This window comes from Clinocottus analis, unplaced genomic scaffold, assembly GCF_023055335.1.
Source record: "Clinocottus analis isolate CAN_PGR_092001 unplaced genomic scaffold, fCliAna1.0.p SCAF_89, whole genome shotgun sequence".
In the NCBI taxonomy this organism is placed as follows: Eukaryota; Metazoa; Chordata; class Actinopteri; order Perciformes; family Cottidae; genus Clinocottus; species Clinocottus analis.
Window position 1 is genome coordinate 1 of NW_027176250.1, and position 25,435 is coordinate 25,435.

Genomic DNA, 25,435 nt, shown 5'->3' on the forward strand with positions numbered 1-25,435 from the left:
GCTGGCGTGTCTGTTAGCAGCAGCTGCTAACAGAACCAGCAGCAGCAGGGCGAGTGACGCTGCCCTCCTCTGTGTCTCGCAGGCGGCTGCACCATCAGGAACCAGTCCAGTCAGGCGCTGGAGCACTGCGCTGAGCTGCTGGGCCTGGAGGAGGAGGACCTGAGGGTCAGCCTCACCTCCAGGGTCATGCTGACCACTGCAGGGGGCGCCAAGGGAACGGTCATCAAGTAGGAGAACACACACACACACACACACACACACACACACACACAGGCTCAAACATTCACTGTTGTTCACTTTACAAAGATCTCGCTCATAACATCTGCAATGACTTCTTTACAAGAAACAGGCATTTTTATGCGTATATACACACACACACACACACACACACACACACACACCCTTCGCTTATACTCTCCCTACCTGACTTGGTATCGTGTGTAACTGGATGAAGTGGCAGCTTCAGTGGATCAGCTGTGAGGCAGGAAGCAGCCGTGCTAACAGGATCCGTGCTAACAGGAGCCCTGCTAACAGGAGCCCTGCTAACAGGAGCCCTGCTAACAGGAGCCCTGCTAACAGGATCCGTGCTAACAGGAGCCCTGCTAACAGGAGCCCTGCTAACAGGATCCGTGCTAACAGGATCCGTGCTAACAGGATCCGTGCTAACAGGAGCCCTGCTAACAGGAGCCCTGCTAACAGGAGCCGTGCTAACAGGATCCGTGCTAACAGGAGCCGTGCTAACAGGAGCCCTGCTAACAGGAGCCCTGCTAACAGGAGCCGTGCTAACAGGAGCCCTGCTAACAGGAGCCGCGGTGGAGGAGTCGGGGGCCCGAGAGCATTATTTCCTTCCTAGCGGCTCGGCGGCGAGGGAGTGAGCGCTCCGGGCGCGGAGAGGAAGCTCTGCCGGACGGCGAACCCGCTCCATCAGACGGGCGCCGCTCTTTTCTGAAAGGTTCAGCGGCTAATGAGTCAATCCTTCGGGTGATGAAGATGAAGAGGACGGAGACCGGCCACGTGCCGCCGGGCAGCGGCGAGGAAACAACGCTCGCTCTCAAAGAGGCCGATCCAACGACCCGCGGCAGAGTTCAGCTCCCCCGTCTGAGGAGTTCAGGTGAGGACGGAAACACAGGAACGATCTTCAGAACATTTTACTGATCAATCAATACTTTCACTGGATTTGGCTCACGCATACTTTTACTTGAATAAAGTGTTGAGTGTTCTCCTCCACACTCACCCGCTGTTGGACCAAACCTCCTCCTCCCTGGAGGGGCCAACATGCTGGAAGACATCCCTTCTTCTTTCTTTCTTTGCTCCATCCCTTCAACCATCTGCCGTCAGCAGAAAGTCTGCCGCCTCCTTGTGCTCCAGGATCTTTTGCTTTCTCAGTCAAAAGGGTTTTTTTCTTTCTTTTTTGGCGTAAATGGAGAGCGTAAACAAGTTGGAAGCGATCGTTCCCATCAGCTTTTCCACCATCTGCCACCGAGCGACAGCGTCTCTGGGAGAACGGCGACCTCTCGGCTCCAGAGAGAAGCCCTTCGGCTGATCCACATCCGACCTGCTGGGTGTTGGTTTGAAAACGCAGCGTGGAGGATTTCAGGAGATGCAACAGTTTTACTGCACAAAATCCTCCGTCAGTCACTGAAACACCCGGAGGTGACCGCCGTCTGTTTTGGCTTCTTCTTTACAGATAAGAAGCCGCAGCAGGTTGTTGGTTTTCTACCGATAGGGTTCACACGCTCATGGGTTTGGTTTAAAGTCATGAACGTTTGGTTTAAAGTCATGAACGTTTGGTTTAAAGTCATGAACAGTTGGTTTAAAGTCATGGACATGTGGTTTAAAGTCATGGACATGTGGTTTAAAGTCATGGACATGTGGTTTAAAGTCATGGACATGTGGTTTAAAGTCATGGACATGTGGTTTAAAGTCATGGACATGTGGTTTAAAGTCCTGGGAATCCATTGGTCAGAATGTTTCTGAAGCTGACGGAGTGAGTTTGTGAGCAGCGGGCTGGGAGAGACCTTAGAGCAGCTTTTTAATTCCTCTTCTCTGTGGATGAACGAGGAGAAGACGACGTTAGCGTGGGCGGGTTTCTGGAGCGGAGGCGAGCGGCTTGGCATTCAGACGGCCGAGCTGCCAGCGAAAACAATGGCAGGCTTTTGAGCGGCCGGGGTTCAGGCTGAACGCCGCTCGTGTCTCTGTCCGACGCCGACTTTGTGCTTCTATATCTGACATGTTGTCATTAACCAGAAACCAGGACAATGTATCTGTGGAACCTATGAAAACTGAATGCCTGCAAGCAAAAAACATGCAAATGCTATTTTTTCCCAGCTCTGGGCTCAAAGAGGATCGATGGCAGATGTCGTTTGACAGGAAGTTTAAGGTTTAAACACAACTTAGTTATTTGAGTCGACAGCTCAACCTGTTATGTTCCCCGCAGGCGCTATTTGTTATGTTTTATAAGAAAGGACCACAAAAACCATAGTAACTCACTGCCACAGACATGAAAACACTAAATGAACAGTCTAAACGGGCTTTTTAATAAATGAATTACATGGAAGTTTAGTCTGTAAACATGGACATTAAGCCGGGTGCTTGAGGTTCACTTGAAGACAATAGAGAACATGAATGTTCAGCTACAAATTACTTACTTTTTTACTACACATACATTTGTTGATGAATCATTTCCCAAAGTTACTCTCATAGCATAACTAGCTAAGTTAACGTTAGCTAGTGTGAGCTCAAGTAGCTGCAGTAGCGTTAGCTAGTGTGAGCTCAAGTAGCTGCAGTAGCGTAGCTGAAGTAACGTTAGCTAGTGTGAGCTCAAGTAGCTGCAGTAGCGTTAGCTAGTGTGAGCTCAAGTAGCTGCAGTAGCGTTAGCTAGTGTGAGCTCAAGTAGCTGAAGTAACGTTAGCTAGTGTGAGCTCAAGTAGCTGCAGTAACGTTAGCTAGTGTGAGCTCAAGTAGCTGCAGTAGCGTTAGCTAGTGTGAGCTCAAGTAGCTGCAGTAGCGTTAGCTAGTGTGAGCTCAAGTAGCTGCAGTAGCGTTAGCTAGTGTGAGCTCAAGTAGCTGCAGTAGCGTTAGCGGGCTCACAGCATTACAAAACACATTTAAGGGAGAAGCAGAACATCTTGAAGCATTTTATTCATCAAAAATCACAAATATTATCTTACACTCAGTTGGTTAGTGACAAGTGAACTTAATAGCATAAAGTTTATATTATGTACAATTCCAATTTAAGAATGTAAAGTACTTAAAGTAAATAAACCAGTGTGAGTAAGAGACGTGAAGCTTTGTTACCGTGTGAGAGTAATTAATGAGTTGAGACTGAACTGAACAAATATATCCACCTACAAAGGAGTTTGTTTTCTTCATTTTTATATTGTAACTTTAATTATTGTGCTGTTTTTATATACGAATTCTATTGAGTCATTTGTATTTTATTATATAAATGAAGACGTTAAAACGGCTCTAAAATCTTTCTTGAGGTGAAGAAAACAAACATAATATGATTATTGTAAACATATAACGTGACATTAATACAACGGGCATCACACACACTCTTTATATAAGTTATACATAACATAATAAGTAGTTAATTTACGTACTTTTTACTTCCGGTGTCTCCCGTTGTTTCTTTCACGCGCTCGCACGAGAATCAGCTGTTCTACAATCAGCTGGTCGAGACGCTGCTGCTGTTGCTTGGCAACTGCGGCGCAGCTGCGCGCGCAGCTCTTTGTTTGCGTTGGCATTGGTGACGTAACGACAGTGGCTTTGATGAGAGCTGTGCCCGCAGCAATGAGAAAGCTTATATACGGTGCAGAGAAGCTCACCAGAGAGAATCTTTCCTTGAGAGTTTTTGCAAACTGCCGAGCAGAAGAAAAACGAAGATAATCCACCACAATATTCTTATTTTAATAATTATAATATTCATACTTTACCATGACAACCCAGAAGATCCCAGAAATCCAGTCAAGCATTTGCTCTCTGATCAAGTCCTTTTTCGAGACCTTGACCCCTGATCAGTTGCTACTCCTCATAACAGGATCGCTGGATCAGACCGTCAAAGCGCTGATGTTGGATCTCATTTCACAAATCATACAGAATTTATCCCGAGTCCTCCAGAATTATATTAGAACAATGAACGCCGACGTGACGCAAGAGCTGGTCCAGTCCAGTCTGGGAAACGCCGTCACGGAGAGTTTTAAAGCTGCTCTTTCCGTCACGGCCCGAGGCCAGAGCCGCAGCGCAGAGGTTTTGAGGGACATGATCTCCGAAGAGGTCCTGGTCAGCGTCCAGTGCTCCATGTCAGACACCGCGAAGGAGCATGTCCCCACCCCCAAAAGGCTGGAAAAGATGCTGAAACTCGCATCCAAGATGATAAAGGCGATCAAAAAGAAAGTGTTCACGCCATCTAAGAAGAGAGAAGATTTAGAGCCAAGCGAACCAATCCCTCAGTCGGTGCTTGCGGAAGAAACAGAGGACATCTGTAATGGGATCCCAATGGACTTCTCTGGTAGTAACTCATCGGATTTCTCTGAACAGAACCTAATGGACGTCTCTGAAGAGAACCCATTGGACGTCTCTGAAGAGAACCCATTGGACGTCTCTGAAGAGAACCCATTGGACGTCTCTGAAGAGAGCCCATTGGACGTATCTGAAGAGAGCCCATTGGACGTATCTGAAGAGAGCCCATTAAACGTCTGTAAAGAAAGCTTTTGTTCTGCAAGTCCTGTCAGCTCGATGAAGGTCACATTTTTGCCGACCAGCGATCGGGAGGGGTTCACCTCGCCGAGTGCTTCCGAACTTTTGGTGGACGAATCGAGAAAAAAGGCCATCTGGCTCGTTGTGGAGAGGCTGGTGTCGCTGACCTATTTGAGGAGCAATGTGAGCTATTATTTGACGGACCCCGTGATCCTCATCGAGCGTCTGGTGGCGAGGACGACGGCCGCGGTCGACGACATCTACTTCGATCCTTCCCCCCAAAACATCGCCGACCTCGAGAAGGTTATCTACAAGGATCTGTACAAGAAGTGGGGCAGTGCGGTGTTGGTTCTGACTCACATGAAAGCGGGGTCACTGCCGCTGGAGAGGTTCATCGCCAATGCCGTTAAAACTCACCTCGCGTTGCAGCACAAGAAGAAGAAGCGCAGCTGCCCTCGCCGGGTCTTCTCGACCGTGAGCAAAGCCTTCTGCAGCCTCTGCACTGCATAGCTGGCAAGACCAGGCCTTACTCCTGCCCCACACGTAGACTGGTTTGCAACCTCCCACACCTAGACCGGTCTATGAAGACCAGTCTACATGTGGGGTAGGACTCAAGCCCTGTGAAAGGGCTTGAGTCCTACCCCACATGTAGACTGGTCTACACTCTCCCACATGTAGACTAGTCTACATGTGGGGGAGCTTGAGCCCTGTGACAGGGCTTGAGTCCTACCCCACATATGTAGACTGGTCTACACTCCCACATGTAGACCTGTCTATGTAGACTAGTCCACATGTGGGAGCGCTTGAGCCCTGTGACAGGGCTTGAGTTCTACCCCATATGTAGACTGGTCTACACGCTCCCACATGTAGACCGGTCTATGTAGACTGGTCTACATGTGGGGGAGCTTGAGCCCTGTGACAAGGCTTGAGTCCTACCCCATATGTAGACTGGTCTACACGCTCCCACATGTAGACCGGTCTATGTAGACTGGTCTACATGTGGAGGAGCTTGAGCCCTGTGACAGGGCTTGAGTCCTACCCCACATATAGACTGGTCTACATGTGGGATAGTGTGGATGAGTACACTATCCCACATGTATACCAGTCTATGTAGACTAGCTGTAGTAATGTTAGCGGGCTCACAACATTACTAGCTAAGTTAATCTTAGCTAAGTTAACATTAGCTAGTGTGAGCTCAAGTAGCTGTAGTAACGTTAGCGGGCTCACAGCATTACTAGCTAAGTTAACGTTAGCTAGTGTGAGCTCAAGTAGCTGTAGTAACGTTAGCGGGCTCACAGCATTACTAGCTAAGTTAACGTTAGCTAGTGTGAGCTCAAGTAGCTGTAGTAACGTTAGCGGGCTCACAGCATTACTAGCTAAGTTAACGTTAGCTAGTGTGAGCTCAAGTAGCTGTAGTAACGTTAGCGGGCTCACAGCATTACTAGCTAAGTTAACGTTAGCACATTTCTAGACAAATCCAATTCCTATGTAGTCAAAGTTAAAAAAAAAAAGAAAAGTTTTTTATAATATAATTAAAACTTTAAGACATAAATAAAAAGGCACATGTGAATTTGTAAGGTAGATTTAGACACACACACACACACACACACACACACACACACACACACACACACACACACACACACACAGAGCTGCAGGTGTGTGAGCTTCCTGGGGTTGAGTCCCAGCAGGTTTTATCTTATTTATATGAAAACATTTCACAGATTACAGCTTTTGGGGAACGCGGATGAAACGAGAGCAGAAGGTGAATGAAGAGCGGCGGCGGGTTGGACCGCAGCCAGCTGGCTGCATCCCCGAAAGCTGCCTATTCAAGTGTGTGTGTGTGTGGGTGTGTGCGTGTGTGTGTGTGTGCGTGGGTGGAGATTTGGATTTAGAGAGGGTGCTAATTAAAACGTTTCTTTTTGTTTTCCTTTTATTTCTGTATTATTTTCTGCTCGGCATATTCTACCAAAAGGCAATCTAATTATGTGCAACAACAGTAAAGCTGATGTGCAACTGAAGGTGTGTGTGTGTGTGTGTGTGTGTGTGTGTGTGTGGAGGAGGTGATGAGAGTCCTGCTGTCCTTGAGTGCTCTGCAGTCTGAGGTAAAAGGTCCTGAGCACAAAGTTGAGCCTCGCAGCAGATTAATGCATTTTATCTGCCTCCGCCATCGGGTCCTTCTGTCTGACACACACACACACACACACACACACACACACACACACACACACACACACACACACACACACACAGGTGAGGGAGCTTCATGCATCTGTCAACAACACAATTATCTGCTCGGGAAGTCAGACGATTCTCGTTGGTTTCAACTGAACCAGACTCATGTTTACATTGATTACTGCAGGCGGTGAGCCAACGTGTTGCAGCTCTACCTGAAGCCTTTTCATGTCTGTCTGTGTGTCGTCTTCATTTCCTCTGAACCAGAAACATGTAGACTGATATTTACACATCTGAACAACATCTCACATGTGTTCCTTTCATGAGAACAACATTATTAAACAGCCCTCGTGGCTGCAGAGACACACACTTTACAACCTCTGTGTGGCATCGTGTGACCTCTGTGTGGCATCGTGTGACCTCTGTGTGGCATCGTGTGACCTCTGTATGGCATCGTGTGACCTCTGTGTGGCATCGTGTGACCTCTGTGTGGCATCGTGTGACCTCTGTGTGGCATTGTGCGACCTCTGTGTGGCATCGTGCGACCTCTGTGTGGCATCATGTGACCTCCCCCCTCCCTCCTGTGTTTCTTCAGAGTGCCGCTCAAAGTGGAGCAGGCCAACAACGCCCGGGACGCCCTGGCGAAGGCCGTGTACAGCCGCCTGTTCGACCACGTGGTGACGCGAGCCAACCAGTGCTTCCCGTTCGATGAGTCCGCCAACTTCATCGGCGTCCTGGACATCGCCGGCTTCGGTTTGTCGCCGTCAAAACCTCTTGTGACCTTGTTTGTGACCTTGTTTGTGACCTTGTCAACAGCTCTTCACCGAGCCCGAGGAGTAACGTTTTTTATTGGATGGGCTTGAATGATAAAACCTGCGTGTTGCTTGTCTGAGTTGTTCCAGACGAAGCTTCAGCTCGTGATTTAATGTTTCAGATGCTCCTTTGATCAACATTCACATCACTGGAGCTCAAACGTTTATCTCTGTACTTTGTACTTCTTGCTATGTAAAGTTGTCATGTAGCTCAACAGCGACACTGCTCCTTCATCACTAAGGATGGTCGAATGCAGAGAATACTTTACACACTGTGGGATTAATAAAGTATAGAAATATATATATATATATATATTCAAAATATGTGTGTAGTACCTCCGCGCCCCACTAGAGGGTCGCGCCTCACAGTTTAAGAACCGCTGCTTTAGGTGAACATAAGTCTGAGATTAACGGTCTTTTCGGGATCTCGGGTTCTTCTCCGGGTCATGACACACCTTTCCACCAGGTGTCATGGAAACTGGGCCAGTTGTTTGTTTGTTTCCTCCGTCATCCTGCTGACAAACAAACAAACTGAGAACAACCTCCTCAGCATCTTGGGACAAAGTCTCTAAGCGGCTTCATATTTGATTCTTGCCAATTTCTTCAGTCGTATTTTTCTCCTTCCTGTTCTCTTCTGGTTGAGCGCCGTGTTTTCCGTGTTTCTGCTCCTCAGAGTACTTTGAACACAACAGCTTCGAGCAGTTCTGCATCAACTACTGCAACGAGAAGCTGCAGCAGTTCTTCAACGAGCGCATCCTGAAAGAGGTGAGAGGAACCTGGAGGAGCAGCTGCTGCGCTCCACCAGCCTGCACTTAGAGACGCAGCGAGCGCCTCCAGGGTCAATGCTGCTCCTGGAAAGGTGTCTCTTTTTCAAATTGTAGGTGTCTCATTGATGAATAAAAGTATTGACTTTCCAAAGCTCAGCCAGACGCCTGAAAACATGAACTTTGATCACTTTTGAAGCAGACTTGTATTCCATAACAAGATTTTTGTGAAGGTATGAGTTATGATTGCTGTTTTAATGACGATGATTACGCCCGGATTCCTCTGAAAGGTGCTTTTACGTAAAAAAATTAATTCGCGTATTTCAGTCTTGAGGGGGGGGGGGGGGGGGCGTCCGAGTCTGCAGCGATCCACGGCGCTATTTATGAAAATAATGATGCAAGACGCATAATTTATGTTTTTACATCACGGACTAGAAAACACTCGAGTGCTAAAAAAACAAACAGTCGCCGTCGGCCTCGGAAAGCTCGCAGCCGTCATTTCATTATCGATGTTTCGAGTGTTTGAGAGGAAATAAATTGTGGGAGAAATGCTGCTCGGCCGCCGACACCGAGGTTCTCCATCCGGTTGAACGTCCTAGAAAGTGAAGCGTGGTTAAAACACGTTCTTTTGATTGTTTAACTTTCATTTTTAAAGTCTCGTTATCAGGACAATTACGCCCTCATTTGACCTTTTTAAAATCACACGTTTACTTAAAATTAGTCGTTCGGCGACCTGAAGGCAACAAAGGCCTCCTTAAGATGACCTGAAGGCAACCCAAAGGTGACCTGAAGGCCTCCTTAAGGTGACCTGAAGGCCTCCTTAAGGTGACCTGAAGGCCTCCTTAAGGCGACCTGAAGGCAACCCAAAGGTGACCTGAAGGCCTCCCTAAGGCGACCTGAAGGCCACCTTAAGGCAACCTGAAGGCAACCCAAAGGTGACCTGAAGGCCTCCTTAAGGTGACCTGAAGGCCTCCTTAAGGCGACCTGAAGGCCTCCTTAAGGCGACCTGAAGGCCTCCCTAAGGTGACCTGAAGGCCTCCCTAAGGTGACCTGAAGGCCTCCCTAAGGCGACCTGAAGGCCTCCCTAAGGCGACCTGAAGGCCTCCCTAAGGCGACCTGAAGGCCTCCCTAAGGTGACCTGAAGGCCTCCCTAAGGCGACCTGAAGGCCTCCCTAAGGCGACCTGAAGGCCTCCCTAAGGTGACCTGAAGGCCTCCCTAAGGCGACCTGAAGGCCTCCCTAAGGCGACCTGAAGGCCTCCTTAAGGCGAACCGAAGGCGACCTGATGGCCGTCTGAAAGCCACCTGAAGGCGCTGGTGTTTGCGTGCAGGCGGGCCGGTGCCGGAGAGCCCGGGCTAAGTGGCATCTAAGTGGTCTTTTGCTAGAGAGCTGGAACGCCCCCCGGGCGTCGGCCCCCTCCTCATTAGACCGAACACGCTGTGAATATGGTTCTGGGTTCTCATTATAAATATCTCGTTTGCATTCCAGGAGCAAGAGCTGTACCAGCGGGAGGGACTCGGAGTCAACGAGGTTCACTATGTGGACAATCAGGACTGCATCGGTAAGAGGACGCTCGTCGCATTCAGAGCGGCGCCGCTGGCTCCACCTCCATATTTGTTGACGAGTGTTTCTCTGCTGAGGTTTATTTTATTCTTTGAATAACTTGACAGTTTTGCCCACGTGTGAGGCCGGCATGAAGGACACGAGGAGCTCTGCGTTCCTCATCAGGAACTAAACATTCAAGCCGAGCTTTCAGATGGTTCAGCCGACACCTGGAGACATCAAACATCCAGCTGGGCCTTTAATGTGTGGACGACGTTCATGAATTAATCCGCTTTCTGCAGTCAAGCAAAAGGCTTCGACACTCCAGTAACTTTCTCGCCGTTGGCGTGGGATGCTCGCCCCCTGCGGTGCGTCACGCATTATCAACCCGAACCAGAAGGAAAGGACTCGGGACTTCCTGTCTGGATCCAAGACTTGAAGTTCTTTGTGCTTAACTTGGAACTTTCCTTTTCTGTCTTTTAATTGGGACGTGACTGTCATGGCTTTGAACTGAAGGTGAACAGTTCAGCGGAGAGCTTGACGTAGGTCTTTCCTGTCTTAACGTGTGACTTGTAGGTCTTAGCTTGGGTTTGGAATTAAGACTATTGGTCTTAGCGTGGGACTTGAATGAGGACTATGATGTAGGTCTTTCCTGTCTTGACTTAGGACTTGTCGGTGTTTACTTGGGACTTTGCGAGGGACTCGACATAGCAAGTTGAGTCTGAGGCGTTGCCTCTGTGACCACAGAGCAAACGTAGCTGCCGGTATCGCCGGATCTCGACCGTTCTCCCAAATACATCTTTGTTGAGTCCCCGCCTGAGGCTCTGGGCGCGTTGCTGCCGCCGGTGTTGTTGCTTTTGTAGTATTCATGCCTTTTAATCTTCTCTCTCCGGGGTCGTGTGCTTCCAATCTTCTGGAGGAGGGGAAGTCGTGTTTGCGAGCCCAGATCGGCAGAGCGCTCGCTCATTACTGGCCTTGATGTGCTGCCGAGAGCCGCCGCTCCACAGTTTGACCCCCGGAGCCTCGGCGCCGTTTTTCACGGACGGAGCGAACAGCGAGGCGCCGCGATGGAAACCCCAGAGCACGCCGACCGTCTGGCTGAGCAGCGTCTCCGCAAACAGAGAGGCAGACGGCTGCGAGGGGGATTGAGAGGGGAGGGAGGTTAATTATGCTTTTTGCTGATGTCCAGCTCTGTGAAATAGCATCAATATTAGATGCTTAACGACAGCGGAGGCAGCAGTCGGGGGGAAACACAGACTGCTTACAATGAGCTCTCTGTGTTGACTCAAACTGAAGATTACCCAAATGCATTTGTTTGTTTTGGGATCCTGTTGTGTGAGCAGCAGCCACTCTGTCCACACCGGAGAGAACATGAAGCTCTCACTCGATGCAGCAGAACATTTCATTCGTACAGACGGGAGATGCATGGGGACCAAAGTAAAAAATAAAACAAACTAATGGGAGCGTTGAGTCCAAACGGCCGTTTATTTTGTCACCGGTTTGGTTCTGTTTGGCCGCTTCGTTTCCGTCCATGTTCATGTTGCTTTCCTTGTGATGGAGGGATGAAGGGATGAAGGTCCGTCTCTGCGGGGTTTTGAGTAGGAAGCCTGGCTGCTGGTCACGGGCTCCTGTTGCCTCGCTTTTCTTGGATGCGGTGAGTTTGTTGTGAGTAGGAGTCAATTCAAGTCAGGAAACATGAGTCAGAGAGAGCCGCTGAATCATCTTCCACAACTTGCTCCTCGTCAGTGAAGCGCTGCTGCAGCGGGCTTCAGTTTCACACCGACAACCCCCCCAGGCGCTCCGTCAGGTTCACCGTGCCGCTGACCTTCTCGCCGTCACCAGAGCTCGCGATGCTGTCGCTGACGAGCCTCTCGGAGTCACGCTGTGTGAGCTGCCAGCCGCTGGTTGATCACACACGACATTAGAGTGAATCCCATGAAACGCATTGCATCGTGACCGCAGAGACGCGTTTTAAGTTATGTCGTTGTCTTTTATTTAATATTTCAATTCAAGCTGTCGTAAATGAGTCAGTTCGGGATGTTTCCTCCTGAAGTCACTGGGCTCGTCTCCACATTGTGTAACTGAGTCGAGCTGAGACTCGTCAGGTGACTCGGTGGCACGTGAAGGTCTGACCTTGGAACTTAACTTCCTGCCGTCCCGTCTTGGTGTTGATGTCTTGATTTGGGACTTCAATCTGGACTTCACAGCCAAGACTCAACTTTGTTTTGACTCAGCTTCTGCACCGCTTACGTAGTGGTCTTGACTTGGCATCTGACTCGTTTCCTGTTTTGACGTGGGACTTAAAGGATCTGTTGGATGTGACTTCAGAAATCCCCCGTGTTGACTCAGCTGAAAGGTCTTACGTTGGAACTTAAAGGTCTAAAATTAGAACTTAAAGGTCTTACGTTGGAACTTAAAGATCTTACGTTGGAACTTAAAGGTCTAAAGTTAGAACTTAAAGGTCTTACGTTGGAACTTAAAGGTCTTACGTTGGAACTTAAAGGTCTTACGTTGGAACTTAAAGGTCTTACGTTGGAACTTAAAGGTCTAAAATTAGAACTTAAAGGTCTTACGTTGGAACTTAAAGGTCTTACGTTGGAACTTAAAGGTCTTACGTTGGAACTTAAAGGTCTTACGTTGGAACTTAAAGGTCTAAAGTTAGAACTTAAAGGTCTAAAATTAGAACTTAAAGGTCTTACGTTGGAACTTAAAGGTCTTACGTTGGAACTTACAGGTCTAAAGTTAGAACTTGAAGGTCTTACGTTGGAACTTAAAGATCTTACGTTGGAACTTAAAGGTCTAAAGTTAGAACTTAAAGGTCTTACGTTGGAACTTAAAGGTCTAAAGTTAGAACTTAAAGGTCTTACGTTGGAACTTAAAGGTCTTACGTTGGAACTTAAAGGTCTAAAGTTAGAACTTAAAGGTCTTACGTTGGAACTTAAAGGTCTAAAGTTAGAACTTAAAGGTCTTACGTTGGAACTTAAAGGTCTAAAGTTAGAACTTAAAGGTCTTACGTTGGAACTTAAAGGTCTTACGTTGGAACTTGAAGGTCTTACGTTGGAACTTGAAGGTCTTACGTTGGAACTTGAAGGTCTTACGTTGGAACTTAAAGGTCTTACGTTGGAACTTAAAGGTCTTACGTTGGAACTTAAAGATCTTACGTTTGAACTTGAAGGTCTTACGTTGGAACTTGAAGGTCTTACGTTGGAACTTGAAGGTCTAAAGTTGGAACTTGAAGGTCTAAAGTTGGAACTTGAAGGTCTAAAGTTGGAACTTGAAGGTCTAAAGTTGGAACTTGAAGGTCTAAAGTTGGAACTTGAAGGTCTAAAGTTGGAACTTAACTTTTCTTTGTACTTGAATCTTGAAGCGTGTGTTCTGCCTCAGTCTTTGCATCTGCTGCTGCGTTGTGTTGTATTGTGTTGTTACGGCCGCTGTGGGAGCCAGTAAATGAAGTAACTTCATTACACTATTCATTGATCCCAGCCTGTTGGGTCCATTACTGTACAATAGTGCTCATTGGCCATTTTCCACAGAAAATCCAATAATTGGTTCTTTAGATTCTAGGTTTGAATGCCAATAATCAGATATTCACAGGAACAGTAATTCCTGTCATTCTGTCTTTAATCTCAACTGCACTTAAACTAAAGTTTTCTATCGATTTGCAGAAATGAACTCCCTCCACATTTTGCCTCTTTTTACCACTTTGTTTCTTTAAAGATTATTAACCGGGTCATGAAGCTTTTTACACCCAAAATGTTGGACATGAACTTACTTCTCTGAGCCCAGCAGGATGTAGTGAAGCTCTTCGGCCCTCCACTCGTTCAGATATTACACCATGCTAACAAATATCAAATTAAAATATCAACAATTAGCTTCCCCGTCACCTTCTGCGTTCGACCAGGTCACACTGTTAACAGCACCGCACCTCTTTAATTACATTTCCAACCATTAGCATCGCGCTAACATCTTTGATTTAATTGGCCGCAGCTGATCCGAAGCGGCTTCATTTAAGCCGTTAAACTCTGGAACAACGTTGTCTCCAGATCGTCGCAGGAACCCCAAATTAATTCCAAAACTTATGTTTATTGTTTGTATTTGTTCAGTAAAGTCTTGGGGAAAAATGTAAATCTGCAAAAAAAATCACTTTTAAAAGATATTTTGATGGTAACTATGAACATCCAGCATGATGTGAACTAGATTCCCCAAAAAGCCTCCTGGAGCGTCAATAAGACCTTTATGGAAAGATTAGGACCTAAAGAACCAGAACCTGCAACAACAATCACAATAAAACAAAGTCTTGTCCTGTTAGGAAGGAGCTTCAGTCAGAAAACTGTCGTTCGGTTCAAAAATGGAAAATCTTTGTATTTTAAGCCAAAAGATTGTCTGAATGGGGCATGCTGGGACTTAAAAATGGCCGCGGGAGGATTTCCACACGGTTTTTAAAAGGCTAACTCCTGACCGTCATGTTCTCTTTCTCAAAGACCTGGTGGAGGCCAAGATGGTCGGCGTCCTGGACATCCTGGACGAAGAGAACAGACTACCTCAGCCCAGCGACCAGCACTTCACCGACACCGTCCACAACAAGCACAAGAACCACTTCCGCCTCACCGTGAGTCGCCTCTAGAGACAGGAAGTCCTTCCTGTTGCTCTAAAACCAACAGGAAGTCCTTCCTGCTGCTCTAAAACCAACAGGAAGTCCTTCCTGCTGGTTTCAAACCAACAGGAAGTCCTTCCTGCTGCTCTAAAACCAACAGGAAGTCCTTCCTGCTGCTCTAAAACCAACAGGAAGTCCTTCCTGCTGGTTTCAAACCAACAGGAAGTCCTTCCTGCTGCTCTAAAACCAACAGGAAGTCCTTCCTGCTGCTCTAAAACCAACAGGAAGTCCTTCCTGCTGCTCTAAAACCAACAGGAAGTCCTTCCTGCTGGTTTCAAACCAAAAGAAAGTCCTTCCTGTTGGTTTCAAACCAAAAGAAAGTCCTTCCTGTTGGTTTGAAACCATAGGCTTGAATTGTCACATTTACCTGTAAAGAGACTTTTTGCCCATTTCTGTGAGTGTTTCAGTGCAGCACTCGTATGAAGACACAACACGTATCACGTATGTGGTAAATGTACATACAGCAGTTCATGTGCAAGAGGTGGTAGAATGTACATGAAAGGTATTAGATACGGTTTTTAAAAGTGTTATAAAACAGTAATAAATAGGCTATTGCACAGTTTGTTCTCTATGTATCCCTTTTGCTTTATACTTTATATAATAATAATATTAAAAACACAGTTTTTAAACACGGTAACATCTTCAGTCCATTATGATGCAGTGAAACTGAACACTGACTCTCTGAAGCTTCGTCTCCAGCCGGCGCGTCACTGTGAACGGCGGGAGGTCTCACTGTGTGTGTGTGTGTGTGCGTGCGTGTGTGTGTGTGTTTGCGTGTGTGTGTGTGTGTGTGTGTGTGTGTGTGTGTGTGTGTGTGTGTGTGTGTGTGTGTGTGTGTCCTTCAGGTACCCAGGAAGTCCAAGCTGGCTGTCCACAGGAACGTGAGGGACGATGAAGGCTTCATCATCAGACACTTTGCAGGAGCCGTGTGCTACGAGACGGTGCGTTCAGGGAACACTCGGCTTTCCAGGAACGAATGTCACAGCGGGGAAATTATTTATGACGTTCATTTAGTTTAAATAATGAATCTGCTTTTAAAAGAAAGAGGCTCAAAATATCAGCAGCATACATACAGGCATCTATATAAATGTTTATTCTTTTAATCAAACTATTGTCTCTCATTCATTTGAGTCATTTAAGGTTTACTGTATGCTTTGAATCCTCATTGTTAGTTTAAATACTGCATTTTATCACTTTTTACTGTCTACACACACATTTCACACAATGTTTGATCATGAACATTTAGTTTAAAGTCATGAACATGTGGTTTAAGGTCCTGGAAATGTGGTTTAAGGTCCTGGAAATGTGGTTCAAGGTCCTGGAAATGTGGTTCAAGGTCCTGGAAATGTGGTTCAAGGTCCTGGAAATGTGGTTCAAGGTCCTGGAAATGTGGTTCAAGGTCCTGGAAATGGGGTTCAGGGTCCTGGAAATGGGGTTCAGGGTCCTGGAAATGGGGTTCAGGGTCCTGGAAATGGGGTTCAGGGTCCTGGAAATGGGGTTAAGGGTCCTGGAAATGGGGTTAAGGGTCCTGGAAATGGGGTTAAGGGTCCCGTTAATCCATTGGTAAAGCGTGTATGAACCCGGGTTCCACGTCTCCGCCGTCTGACATCTTGTTCCTGAGTCTTTCGTTTTGTTGTTTTATTTCTTTAGACCAAGTTCGTGGAGAAGAACAACGACGCCCTCCACATGTCTCTGGAGTGTCTGGTCAGCGAGTCGAAGGATCGCTTCGTCCGCGAACTCTTCGAGAACTCCAACAACAGCAAAGACGCCAAGCAGAAGGCGGGAAAGCTCGGCTTCATCAGCGTCGGCAACAAGTTCAGGGTGAGCTGTGGGCTGAAATGAAGATAATGTGTTCAAAAACAACACGACGGACCAGAAACATCCCTCAGGTTCTCCTTCACAAAGAAGTACACATTAAATACCTAGTCCAGGTCTCCAGGAGTGTGTTTGAGAGCTTCTTCAGAGTTTCACAGCAGCAGATGGAGCAAAGTGAAGTCCTGCTGTGGAAGTATTTTAGATTAAAATAATCTATCTCTGTGCTCTACACACACACACACCAGACTCCATTTGGAAAAACAGCGATTTAAGCTCTCGGGACTCAGGAGCTGCTGCGCTGCTGCTGAACCCGTCTGATAGTGTGTCTGTGTTGTTGTGAGGCTTTAAGTGCTTAAAGGGTCAGTTTGGATTCACCGAAGTCTCACAACAACACAAACACACCACCAGACGGGTTCAGGCCAGAGCAGCAGCTCCTGAGTCCCGAGAGCTTAAATCACTGTTTTTGTGAATGGAGTCTGGTGTGTTTGCAAAAAGCAGATATAACGGCTCCAGTTCCCGTCAGAAAGTTAAATAGGTGAAAGTATTCTAAATATAGCGTTCACTTAACATGGTATTGATTCTTTTAGGAGTCTGAAACGCGTCCACAGCAGAGAAGAAGCTCTAAACATCACGGCTGTCACTTGTGGAGTCTTGAAGTCTTAAAGTCCGACGTGTTGGAGATGATGTATGGAGTCTCTCCGTCATCGGCTGTCACTCAGAGCAGCAGCTTCGTTGTGATGGAGGTTGTCTGTTTGTCCTCAACTGTGACACATCCAGCTCAGAGTCTCACCTGAGACGTGCTCCAGGTGTCAGCTGACCAGAGAAATAACCACAACCACAGCAGGTTATTCAATAAAACATGAAAGCTGTTCTTTAGTTGACACATGAGAACACTGCTGCTATGCTAACAGATGCTAATAACTGTTAATATATGTTAAGAGATGTTAATAATTGATAATATATGTTAAGAGTGGCGTATAGTGGCTAATAACTGTTAATTGCTGCTTCTAGCTGCTAATAGATGCTAATAGATGCTAAGTCTCTACAGTCTCTTTCCGTGCCGTTCCTCCTCTCAGCCCAGTTTGGTTTCTGTGTGTTAACATCACACAGATGCTCATCATGTCCACAGACACGACGACAACAACAACAACAACAACAACAACAGCCCGTCTAGAATGAACAAAGCGTCGCCGTCTCACCTCGCAGGGAGAAGTTTGTCTCTCTGTAGTTTTAAATACTGATGACTCATCACTAACAGCAGAGCTGGAAGACAGAAGCGTTTCTCTTTGTTTAGTTTGTATTTCCTGCTTTAAAATAATTCATGACTTCCTGGCGCTTCTCAGCCTTATCAGAAGCTCCACCCGCCTGGGCCGCGCAGCCGAGCAAAACCAACGACGATGCACATTTCTGCCAAACGTGGTGCCGCTTATCACCAGACGTGAAGAGTTGATCCTCCTGCTGCTGCAGTGCAGAGCCGGCGGCTCGAGAGCAGTTACTGTTGTAGTTCTCCTGTTGGCCACCGGGGGCGCGAGGGAGCGGAGGAACCTTGTGTTTTGTGTCAAAAGCACTTTGGAAATGAGGAATAAAGATCTTCTCCAGGATAACACTCAGAGCGGTGTTTCTGTTTCCTCCTGTTTGAATTGGGGGTAAACATTATTTAAGGCTGTATAGAAGCGTTCATAATGTTCTGTACATGCTGACATAAGGCGGCTAAGCCAGATGTCAACTTGTCCACCACAAAGTGAGACGTTGAGGGTTCTTACGGTCATGGAAAACCTGGAAATGTTCATTTTAAACTAGTTATTTCCAGGCTTGGTAAAGTCCTTGAAAAAAAATTGTCATGAACAGGTCATTGAAATTTAAGTCAAAGTCATAAAATTGGGTTTAAAGTTATGGAAAAGTCATGGACATTTGTTTAAAAGTCGTGTGAACCCGCTGGTGGACATGTGCATGACCTCTGTCCTCCCGCTTGACTCCATCTTGTTTCTCCTGCAGACGCAGCTGAACATCCTGCTGGAGAAGCTGCGCAGCACGGTGGGTGTCCGGTCTCTGCTTCTGCGTGCCGGCGTCCCGATGCCGGCGCCTCTCTCATGTCCACGCTCTCCCCCTGCAGGGCTCCAGCTTCATCCGCTGCATCAAACCCAACCTGAAGATGGTCAGCCACCAGTTTGAAGGAGCGCAGATCCTCTCACAGCTGCAGTGCTCCGGTCAGTGAGGTCCTGTGTGTGTGTGTGTGTGTGTGTATCTATATATCTATCTATAAATTTATAGATAGATATATAGATAGAAATACATAGATATTTTTTTATATATTTGTATATCTAAATCTATATTCATATATATTTTAAATATGTAAGTATGTAAATATGACGTTTCCCACAGAGGGTTGTGAGGGTTTTGTGCATCTGGTGCGTTAACTGCTGGTTGTGTTACTGTTTTACATCTGCAGTCGTCTGTCAACATAAACAACCACATGTTGCTGCTGCTGGTGGAGCCGGTTGCTGGCTGATTTCAGCTGGTTGGCTGGTTGGCTGGTTGGTTGGCTGGTTGGTTTCAGCTGGTTGGCTGGTTGGCTGGTTGGTTGGCTGGTTGGTTTCAGCTGGCTAGTTGGCTGGTTGGTTGGCTGGTTGGCTGTTTGGCTAGTTGGTTGGCTGGTTGGTTTCAGCTGGTTGGCTGGTTGGCTGGTTGGCTGGTTGGTTGGCTGGTTGGCTGGTTGGCTAGTTGGTTGGCTGGTTGGTTTCAGCTGGTTGGCTGGTTGGCTGGTTGGCTGGTTGGCTAGTTGGTTGGCTGGTTGGTTTCAGCTGGTTGGCTGGTTGGCTGGTTGGCTGGTTGGCTGGTTGGTTGGCTGGTTGGCTGGTTGGTTGGTTGGCTGGTTGGTTTCAGCTGGTTGGCTGGTTGGTTGGCTGGTTGGCTGGTTGGTTGGTTGGCTGGTGTTAGCTGGTTGGTTTCAGCCAGCCACCGCTCTCCTCCCGGCCGGCGCTCTGACTCCTCTGTGTTCAGGATGCATCAACACATGCACCGTCAGCGCTTCCTGTTTTCAGTCTCCACCCACACAGGCTGCTGTTTGGTAGAAAGTCCACAGAACACTTCTTCACCGGGGGAAACAAATAAAACCTGTGAGGAAACACAAAGAAAGTCCAGAAGCCCGGAGGAGGTAAAGAACCAAGGACGAGCTGGCGGTGACTCACCAGCCCGAAGGTCACCTCGCTGTTTTAAGAACGTCTATTGAGGACATTTCAAGTGTTTTTCTTCCACCTACAATTTAATGGTTACAGAATTTTGAGTTATAAAATGAACAAAAATAAGCAGACAGGGCGGCTTGTGATCCGTCTTGTCAGGATGATTTCAGACTTTGAAACCACTTTTTTAAAACTAATCCCCAAATCTAACAGCCCCGCTCCGTCCTCCGGTTTGGAAGAAAAGAAATGATGAGCTCGGGTTTAATATCCTCAGGGAGTCCGATCCTGCGCTCCAGCGCACGGACCTGTCGATGCCCCGCACAGATACGCCTCCCCGCCGCCGCCTTTATCACTTTTATTGGACGGGGAATCGAAGCGTCGATAGTTTGGATGAGACCGGGGACGCCGCCGGGGTCAGAGCGGGAATGTTCAGCGGACAGGAAGTCCTCATCCCGGAGCGCCGGCTCGAGTCCCTTTGGCAGCGGCGCTGAGGTGGAGCGGGTCGTCAGATCGGTGGAATATTTATTTACCTTTTTTTTGTTTCTTATTTCATCTCCATTGTTTGTTGAAAATCAGCCCAAGTTGGTCTGAAACTCGTCCTGTCGCTCGGCTGAGGAACAATAAAGTTGTATTGAATTTTCAGTCCATTCACCATTTAAATAAGATGAGATGTTAGTCCTTTATCAGTGGGGACATTGCAGCATTACAGCAGTAAGATACACATAGTAAATATCATATAATGATTAAATGCATTGAATACTTCACCAGATGATGAACGTAACCAAAGTGTTTGTGTCCACTGTGAGCGCAGCTTGTTGTGCAGCCTGACAGCAGCAGGAAGGAAGGACTTCTCTAAAATAATGCACTCAATCCAGAAGGGATGTGAGTGCTGATGAACACTGATGGTCATGTTTAGTTAAGAGATTTCCCTCAAAACCTTCCGTGGAAATAACTTTAATTTACTTTGAAAAGCCATTAAACGGCTCCTTCTGTCTGCAATCTGTTGATTTCATGTGTTTTCCTGATTAACGGCTCGTGTTAGAGTTATGTTTTTTAAATCTCTGTATAAGCAAAAGCAAGTTTCAGGATTTGGTTCTTAATCTGGTCGATTTAACAAAGCAAATCCAAGAACATGAACATAAAGTAGTTTGTTCCCCTGAGACCAGAGCAGCGTGGCGCTCACTCTTTGAGGGTTTAATTAAGTTGAGCGACATATTGGATCCGTGTGGCTTCCGTTAAGTTAGAAGTTAGGATTACGCACACTTAATAAGTGACTTTATTAAAAGTTACCGTAAAAGTCGGGTTACAGGCAGCTGCTACCTTAGCTGGTGTCCCCAGCAGCACTGTAGCAAGCTAGTGCTACTGCTAGCTCCCGCTGCTACTGCTAGCTCACTGCTGCTACAGCTAGCTCCCTGCTGCTACTGCTAGCTCACTGCTGCTACAGCTAGCTCCCGCTGCTACTGCTAGCTCCCTGCTGCTACTGCTAGCTCCGTGCTGCTACAGCTAGCTCCCTGCTGCTACAGCTAGCGCCCTGCTGCTACAGCTAGCTCCGTGCTGCTGCTTCCGCGTTCCCGTGCTCTGGTTCCCGGCCTGACGAGATGGCCGCTAGACTGGAATAAGAAGCGTCAGGTTTTTTTTAGCTTAATCATACATCCAGGTTAAGTGGTTCCTCATCAAAATGACTCCAAGGTGAACATGCACACTTCTGCAAATGGCCTTGATGTAACGGTTAAGACGTCTGGAGAAAGGGCGACACGGAGATAAGCGTGTCATTGGGAAACAGCAATTACAACAGGAGGTCTCACACGAGAGACGTGGCTGCAACTAGTGTTCATCTTTACCTGGATACACCAGAGGAAGGTCGTTCACAGGTGGGACACGGAGGAGGTCGTGTTGTGCTTTCCAAGTTTCAAAGCCACAGAACATATATATATATATATATATATATATATGATATATTCCTGTAGTTTAAGCAAACGCAGCACGTCTGCCTCCAGCGAGGCGTGAAGATACTTCAAAAGAAGCAACATTGAAGATGCAAACTGAACAGACGGAGAATCCAACAATTATTATGTCTGTTCATACAGAGAAAACAGGTCAAATATCACTTCTCATCATCCTCACGGATATAATGAAGATAAAAGATAGGTAGGTAGATATGTGGATAGAAAGATAGGTTAGGAAGCATGGTCACAAAGGAAAGGAAGCATGGTCACAAAGGAAAGGAAGCATGGTCACAAAGGAAAGGGAGCATGGCCACAAAGGAAAGGGAGCATGGCCACATAGGAAAGGAAGCATGGCCACATAGGAAAGGAAGCATGGTCACAAAGGAAAGGGAGCATGGTCACAAAGGAAAGGAAGCAGGGCCACATAGGAAAGGGAGCATGGCCACAAAGGAAAGGGAGCATGGCCACATAGGAAAGGAAGCATGGCCACATAGGAAAGGAAGCATGGTCACAAAGGAAAGGAAGCAGGGCCACATAGGAAAGGGAGCATGGCCACAAAGGAAAGGGAGCATGGCCACATAGGAAAGGAAGCATGGCCACATAGGAAAGGAAGCATGGTCACATAGGAAAGGGAGCATGGCCACAAAGGAAAGGGACCATGGTCACAAAGGAAAGGGAGCATGGTCACAAAGGAAAGGGAGCATGGCCACAAAGGAAAGGGAGCATGGCCACAAAGGAAAGGGAGCATGGCCACAAAGGAAAGGAAGCATGGTCACAAAGGAAAGGGAGCATGGTCACAAAGGAAAGGGAGCATGGCCACAAAGGAAAGGGAGCATGGCCACAAAGGAAAGGGAGCATGGCCACAAAGGAAAGGGAGCATGGCCACAAAGGAAAGGGAGCATGGCCACATAGGAAAGGGAGCATGGCCACAGAGGAAAGGGAGCATGGTCACAAAGGAAAGGGAGCATGGCCACAGAGTTGAGGGAGCATGGTCACAAAGGAAAGGGAGCATGGTCACAAAGGAAAGGGAGCATGGTCACAAAGGAAAGGGAGCATGGCCACAAAGGAAAGGGAGCATGGTCACAAAGGAAAGGGAGCATGGTCACATAGGAAAGGGAGCATGGTCACATAGGAAAGGGAGCAGGGCCACATAGGAAAGGGAGCATGGTCACATAGGAAAGGGAGCATGGTCACATAGGAAAGGGAGCATGGTCACATAGGAAAGGGAGCATGGCCACAAAGGAAAGGGAGCATGGCCACAGAGTTGAGGGAGCAAGCGGAGTAAAGCAGCGGAGGAGTGATGCTCGTGGGGATGTGGTTTTCTGTTTAATCAGGTTGTTTAAACATTGATTTGGAGATCGTTCCGTATTTGTACAAATAACACAATTTGATGGAAGTAGAAGGATCAGCTGAAGGACCTTGACCTGGATGGTGTCTCCTCTGCAGGCATGGTGTCGGTGCTGGACCTGATGCAGGGCGGCTTCCCCTCCAGGGCTCCCTTCCACGAGCTCTACAACATGTACCAGCAGTACATGCCTCCCAAGCTCACCCGCCTCGACCCGCGCCTCTTCTGCAAGGTCGGTCCTCCGAGCTGAACGCTCGCCACGCCGCCGCGTCCCGAGCTCCTCGATGCTCCTCGATGCTCATCGATGCTCATCGATGCTCCTCGATGCTCATCGATGCTCCTCGATGCTCATCGATGCTCATCGATGCTCCTCGATGCTCCTCGATGCTCCTCGATGCTCCTCGATGCTCCTCGATGCTCATCGATGCTCATCGATGCTGCTCCGTGTTTGTTTTGCAGGCTTTGTTCAAAGCTCTGGGGCTGAACGAGAACGACTACAAGTTCGGGCTGACCAGAGTGTTCTTCCGGCCCGGCAAGGTGAGACCTTTTTTATCCTGCTCTACCCTCTCTTCGCGCTAGCTAATAATGCTAATGTTCCCCAAAAGGAAGCCAATAGATGAGGCAGGAAAGCACAAAGGCAGTAGGGCTACAAAGGAAAGGAAACATAGTGACAAAGGAAAGGGAGCAGGGCCACAAAGGAAAGGGAGCAGGGCCACATAGGAAAGGGAGCAGGGCCACATAGGAAAGGGAGCAGGGCCACATAGGAAAGGGAGCAGGGCCACATAGGAAAGGGAGCAGGGCCACATAGGAAAGGGAGCAGGGCCACATAGGAAAGGGAGCAGGGCCACATAGGAAAGGGAGCAGGGCCACATAGGAAAGGGAGCAGGGCCACATAGGAAAGGGAGCAGGGCCACATAGGAAAGGGAACAGGGCCACATAGGAAAGGGAGCAGGGCCACATAGGAAAGGGAGCAGGGCCACATAGGAAAGGGAGCATGTCACGGGGGAGGAGCTTCGGGCGCCTGATGCTGGAAGGTCAGCTGGTAAGTGACAGTGAGCAGCCGGCGCTGCTCTGTTCCTTCAGCAGGCAGCAGCATCTCAAGGTCTCCAGTCGACATCCTCATGAAAGATGCATGAAGGACGAACGGAGAAGCTCAAATACATAAATACCTCCACAATTTACTGAGATATGGATTTGACTTTCACACGCAGATGTTTATCCATATGAAGAATCCATTTTTTTAGTTTCCATCCTCACTGATCACAGCGCCGCCACAAAGTCACAAAGTATTCTGACTCTAATAACGCTGCTGAGACCAGAACGCCTGGAAGAGAAACCTCACACACCCTCTGAGAATAAAGTCACACATTTGAGACCTCGTGCACGCTCCCCTGACCTCGTGCACGCTCCCCTGACCTCGTGCACGCTCCCCTGACCTCGTGCACGCTCCCCTGACCTCGTGCACGCTCCCCTGACCTCGTGCACGCTTCCCTGACCTCGTGCACTCTCCTCTGTTTCAGTTCGCGGAGTTCGACCAGATCATGAAGTCGGACCCGGAGCACCTGGCCGAGCTGGTGAAGAGGGTCAACACGTGGCTCCTCCACAGCCGCTGGAAGAAGGTCCAGTGGTGCTCGCTGTCCGTCATCAAGCGTAAGCAGCGAGAGCGCCGCTCTGTTGGTTCCCATGGAGACAGGGGCGTGGGGGAGGGGCATAGGAGGAGGCGCACAAATTCTGTTCTGAAGGCCTTAACGGTTCTCTTCATATTCACACACATCTTTCTCTTTTATTCATTTCACTTTCTATTCTGTTTATGGATCGAATGTAAAATGAGCTCCGATGGAAGGAGCAGAACTGATTCCTGAAGCATTTCTTTATATCCTCACGTCCCGTCAAACATTAAGTAAAAGCCTCTCAGGCAGCAGTTAAAGGAACTCATTTGGTTCTCTCGTAAAGCGTCGCGTGTTCAGTGAAATGAAAAGTCATTACTTTGGTTCGGTTATCGACGGCCGGACGTTAAATATTCTGAGGCCGTCAGCACACGAGCTCGGCAGCGACGTCATCGATCTCCGTCTGTATTTATCTTCCCTCCTTCGTCTCTCCAGAAGTGAACCTCCTGTTGGTTCTCCGTTAGCGGTGCTGCTAACATTGCTGCTAACATTGCTGGCTCTCCTCCTGTTTGTTCTCTGTTAGCGGTGCTGCTAACAATGCTAGCTCTTTTCCTGTTGGTCTAAACACTGACGGGTTGTTTAAAAAGTCACATGATCAGACATCAGAGAAACATCCATGACGTCCTGGTCTCATGATCTGCTGGTCACGTGATCACATGTCCTCCTGGATACTGGAGGATAAACGGGTTTTCTGTCATGGCGCCGCTGCTCTGAGCGGCTTGGAGCAGCAGTGATCGGCCATGAAGAACATCGGTCCTCTCGGTCGATACGCGAGGCTGCAGAAGCCGGCGGGCCGAAGGTCCATCGATCGGTTGATCGTCACTCTGAGCTGAGAC

The 25,435-nt window shown here is 47.9% G+C and overlaps 1 protein-coding gene and 1 long non-coding RNA gene across 2 annotated transcripts in view; one reads left to right on the forward strand and one right to left on the reverse strand.

Moving 5' to 3' along the window:
- Positions 1–82: 82 nt before the first annotated feature.
- The window catches only part of LOC137780728 (unconventional myosin-VI-like), a gene marked incomplete at its 5' end in the record, with an annotated part of 39,380 nt that continues 14,027 nt past the window's right edge, over positions 83–25,435 (forward strand). The window contains 12 exons of the mRNA XM_068568915.1: positions 83–227; positions 7,472–7,629; positions 8,362–8,453; positions 9,940–10,012; positions 14,475–14,602; positions 15,493–15,588; positions 16,298–16,468; positions 18,458–18,496; positions 18,576–18,669; positions 23,034–23,164; positions 23,392–23,469; positions 24,453–24,582. Coding sequence (XP_068425016.1) covers positions 83–227; positions 7,472–7,629; positions 8,362–8,453; positions 9,940–10,012; positions 14,475–14,602; positions 15,493–15,588; positions 16,298–16,468; positions 18,458–18,496; positions 18,576–18,669; positions 23,034–23,164; positions 23,392–23,469; positions 24,453–24,582 — 1,335 coding nt within the window. The remainder of the gene's footprint in view (positions 228–7,471; positions 7,630–8,361; positions 8,454–9,939; positions 10,013–14,474; positions 14,603–15,492; positions 15,589–16,297; positions 16,469–18,457; positions 18,497–18,575; positions 18,670–23,033; positions 23,165–23,391; positions 23,470–24,452; positions 24,583–25,435) is intronic.
- Positions 798–3,684, reverse strand: LOC137780726 (uncharacterized). The gene is made up of 3 exons (XR_011077163.1): positions 3,606–3,684; positions 1,235–2,046; positions 798–1,098 (listed from the first exon to the last, which is right to left on the reverse strand). It is a non-coding gene; the product is annotated as an uncharacterized lncRNA (long non-coding RNA).